The 3,840-nt window shown below is 54.2% G+C and overlaps 1 protein-coding gene across 1 annotated transcript in view; it reads right to left on the bottom strand.

The window, feature by feature from the left end:
• Positions 1–3,746: 3,746 nt before the first annotated feature.
• The window catches only part of Paqr9 (progestin and adipoQ receptor family member IX), a gene marked incomplete at its 5' end in the record, with an annotated part of 1,156 nt that continues 1,062 nt past the window's right edge, over positions 3,747–3,840 (bottom strand). Inside the window, one exon of the mRNA XM_013029883.1 lies at positions 3,747–3,768. Within this exon, the coding sequence (XP_012885337.1) occupies positions 3,747–3,768 (22 nt within the window). The remainder of the gene's footprint in view (positions 3,769–3,840) is intronic.

Below are 3,840 nucleotides of genomic sequence, written 5' to 3'. Positions count from 1 at the left end.
AAACACAAAATCCCTACTATTGATGCTAACCACCAAATTCAGCATGTCGGAAAAAGAAAATCAGAAAAACCCACCGCCCCAGTTCCACCTTTCTTAGAAATGACTCCAGGGATGGGGAATGAGGCCAGTGCGGGTTCTAGGACCGTCAGCGCTTCCAGGCGGGATTTATGAATGGAAGCATGTGAGGGCCACTCTGGCGGCCGTGGCCCCACTTTCTCCCTGGGCTATTTATGGAGAGTGTTATGGCCAGTGGAAGGGGGAGGGGGGAGGGAGATGTTTATTTTTACAAGCCAGTCATGGCACAGAGGAAGAACGCCACTTCTGGTCTCTAGCAAAGTCACCCTCTTCGCCTCAAATGCAAGGAGGGAAATGCAAGGGGGAAAACTCCTTTCACCACCAGTAAGTCGGCCTGGACCAGCCCTGGAGATCCAACCACAGGGGTGAGGATGCGGCAGACAGACACAAGCGTTTCCCGGGTATGCCTGGGAGATGCTGTTCCTTGATATGTCACCTAGATCACGACTAACAATATGTATATATGTATACACACACACACATTACATAATTCAGTTCCAAACATTAATGCCAAAATAGATCGTATAGAGCAAAGGCTTGAATTCCTCTGGGTTATCAAACAGTTGAATACAATAAAGTAAAACCGAATTGTCACGGATGTAGCAAAAATGGAGAGGATAGCAAAGTATGGGAAAGGTTATTTTTTTTTTCTGATTGCCAAATTATTCTCACCCCTGCCCCCCAAAAACGTGTGAGAAACCTGAACAGTCCCCGGCAAATGCAGACCCAGTAAATCTTGGCTTCTAAAACAGCATGCCCTGTCTCCCTCTAGAAATCTGACGTCACTTAGCCAACAGCCTGCTTCGTGGAGAAAGATCACCCCTGATCTTAAGTACTGTACGTGATACCTACTTGCGCTTATGAAGCGGAGTCACGTTTTAACTGGTGTGTCACTTTGCCCAACAGTCTAGGTGGTATACAGCAGCTCAGGTAGGAGCAACACGGGGAAGTGAGGGAGGAAAAGCCGAGGGGGGCAGAAGGCAGGCCCCCGCTCTGTGTGGAAGCCTTTCCCAGGGAAAGTGTCACCTCACTGCTCGTGGATCATAATCACTTGAAAACGATACGGGTATAATTTTATCCCTAGGCGACCTCTGCTTAAGGACAAAGACACAGGGCGAGGAGACCTACAAACACCTAACAGGACCAGAGCTGGGGTCTGATTGTTCTGAAGTTCACAGATCCTTTCCAGATGCGCCCCGTCCCCCCAAGTTCCTTCCTGAGTCTTCTGCCTCTTTCTGGCACTTCCAAGAGAGCCTTCTTTGGGGGCTCAAGAGAGAAAGCGATGCCAGGCAAATACCCTGCTCTCCACCAGGGTGCATGAGGTCAGCTCACAGGAGACTCTGCGTTCTCTACACAGTGAGACCCCCACCCTGGTCAGGAGTGAGGCTAAGCATACTGACCGTCCCAGGAGACCCCCCCTGCCTGGCATGCGGACCCAGAGATGTGTAGCGGGGGCGTGCGTGTTGGCGGGCACGCACACATGTGGAGCCGGCCTCTGCGGGGAAATGTGTGCTGGCTTCACCACAGCAGTGAATTAAAGCAGCTGTTAAGGAACACCGCCGCCGTCACCCGCGCTCCATTCAGTGCTCCTAGGACCTGGCGGGCAGCACACAGCCACGTGCAGACTCCATTCGTGGACTGGCTTGCACCAAAATGACTTACCAAAAAGTGTGTTAAAAAAAATAAAAAATAAGCTGTGGTGGTGGTCTCTGCCTGTCACAAGCTGCTGTCTCGACAACGTTGAAGAAAAACACCTTTAAAACAAAGACCAGAAACTATGGCCACCACAAAGCACAGGCCCAGCTGGCCACGCGGTATCTTGGGGTTTGCAAACGTTTTTCAAGGATTGGGGGTGACTGCCAATTACTCAACGCTTTCAGCTACAACCTCGGTCCTGTGCCCCTTGACCTTCATGGTGCCACGTCATCATCATTGTGTTCCTCAGTGTGACCTGTGTGGTGCAGGCAAGGACAGATGGCACGGGGGACCTCTCACGCCACCCACGGCTGGCCCACTGCTGGGTTGCGCCTCTCTTGCCAGGAAGACCAAATAAATGCTCACAAGCGAGTGACTTCAGGCTTTTGCCAAAGTTTAAAAACCAGCACCCTCTTCTCCTGCCATCTTGGGTGGAATGTCAACTCCGGATTTACCAGAATAAAAATCAAAAGGAACCACCACCACCACCGCCGCCACACCACTTCTTCCTGCCCATCTCCCCAGTGCAAACAAACTTGTCTGAGGACCAGTGATTTGGGGCATTGCTTCCAAAGGTGCATTTATTCCAGTGGCAACTCGAGAAGAGCGTAAGATTAAAAAACAATCAAAACAGACGTATGGGAAAACAAAACACAACAACAACGAGCAGGACGGGTTGTGTGGACACGTGAACGTTCACAGAAACCTGGGACGTGTTCCCATCATTCCAGCTCCTCACCCACCGTCTGCCCAGAATCCCTACAGCGGAGTCCTTCACAGCTGGATCCATGACACACACACACACACACACACACACACACACACACACACACACACACTCACTCACTCACTCCTTCTGGAAACACTGCTGGGAAACAGTAGCTGAGAAGTTGAGAGCCGCCTGCTCTCCCGGCCAAGTTCAAGTATGTGCGGCTTCTCTGAAGGCTGAGATTCAAAACTAGGTGAGAGGACACGGTGCGTGATCACAGGCCTTGACGAATGATGCCACACAAATCACTGTATATATTATTATTATTATTACTATTGTTTAAATAACATCTGAGAAACATTTTCTTCTTTTTTGCAATGATTGACTTGGGTTCACTTCCATGCACTTGTTTTTCTAGCAGGGGAAAAGCCCTGGGGTTCTCTGCGGACAGAGCTCCCTTCTTGGACGGCTGGGGGCGTTCCTCAGGAGGACCCAGGGGCGCTGCGGGAGGAGGTCCAGTGGGTTGGCTGCTTTTCCTCTTGACCCCCATAACCTGATCCCCCCCCTCCTTCGGGGCTACTTGTCACTGGAGAGCCACCCAGACAGAGCGGCTGCCCCAAGAGGGCTGGCCGGGCCTGACTCCCGCTGGCCGCCCCGGGGCGAAAACCACTTGGTCCTCCCCTCTCTCCTTCCAACCCTGCCACGAGGACTGGGGGGAGGGGGTCCCTGTGCAGCCCCCCCACCTTCCTCTTCTAAAAACCAAGAGCCACCCCTCCCCTCCCCACCCCCAGAACCTGCACAGAGAGAGACAGAGGGGGACAGATGGGCACCCCAGAGCAGGTCACCCCTCAACTCATCCCCCAGGTCCTGCAGAGGGAGAGGGGGCACAGGTAGGTGCCCCAAGAGCAGACCAGCCCCCAACTCACCCCTTTACCCCCCAGAGCCTGCAGAGGGAGGGGAGCAGGGAGGGAGGGGAACATGGAGGGAGGGAAGGAGGGAAAAAGAGAGAGGAGAGAGGGGCACAGGTAGGCACCCCCTAGAGCGAGCCAGATCCCAACTCACCCCCTTATCTCCCCCAGACCCTGCAGAGGGAGGGGGGCCCAGGGAGGGAGGGAGAGAGGAGCACAGGTAGGCACCCCCTAGAGCAGGCCAGACCCCAACTCACCCCCTTACTCCCCAGACCCTGCAGAGGGAGGGGGGCCCAGGAAGGGAGGGAGGGAAGGAGAAAGAGAGAGGGGGGGGACCCCAGAGCGGACCAGCCCCCAACTTACCCCCTTACTCCCCAGACCCTGCAGAGGGAGGGAGGGAGAGAGGGGGGCACAGGTGGGCACCCCAGAGCGGACCAGCCCCCACCTCACCCC

This window comes from Dipodomys ordii, unplaced genomic scaffold (genome assembly GCF_000151885.1).
Source record: "Dipodomys ordii isolate 6190 unplaced genomic scaffold, Dord_2.0 Scaffold124, whole genome shotgun sequence".
Classification (NCBI taxonomy): Eukaryota; Metazoa; Chordata; class Mammalia; order Rodentia; family Heteromyidae; genus Dipodomys; species Dipodomys ordii.
Note: the sequence above shows the minus strand (reverse complement) of the source record. Positions and strands in the feature narration are given on the sequence as shown.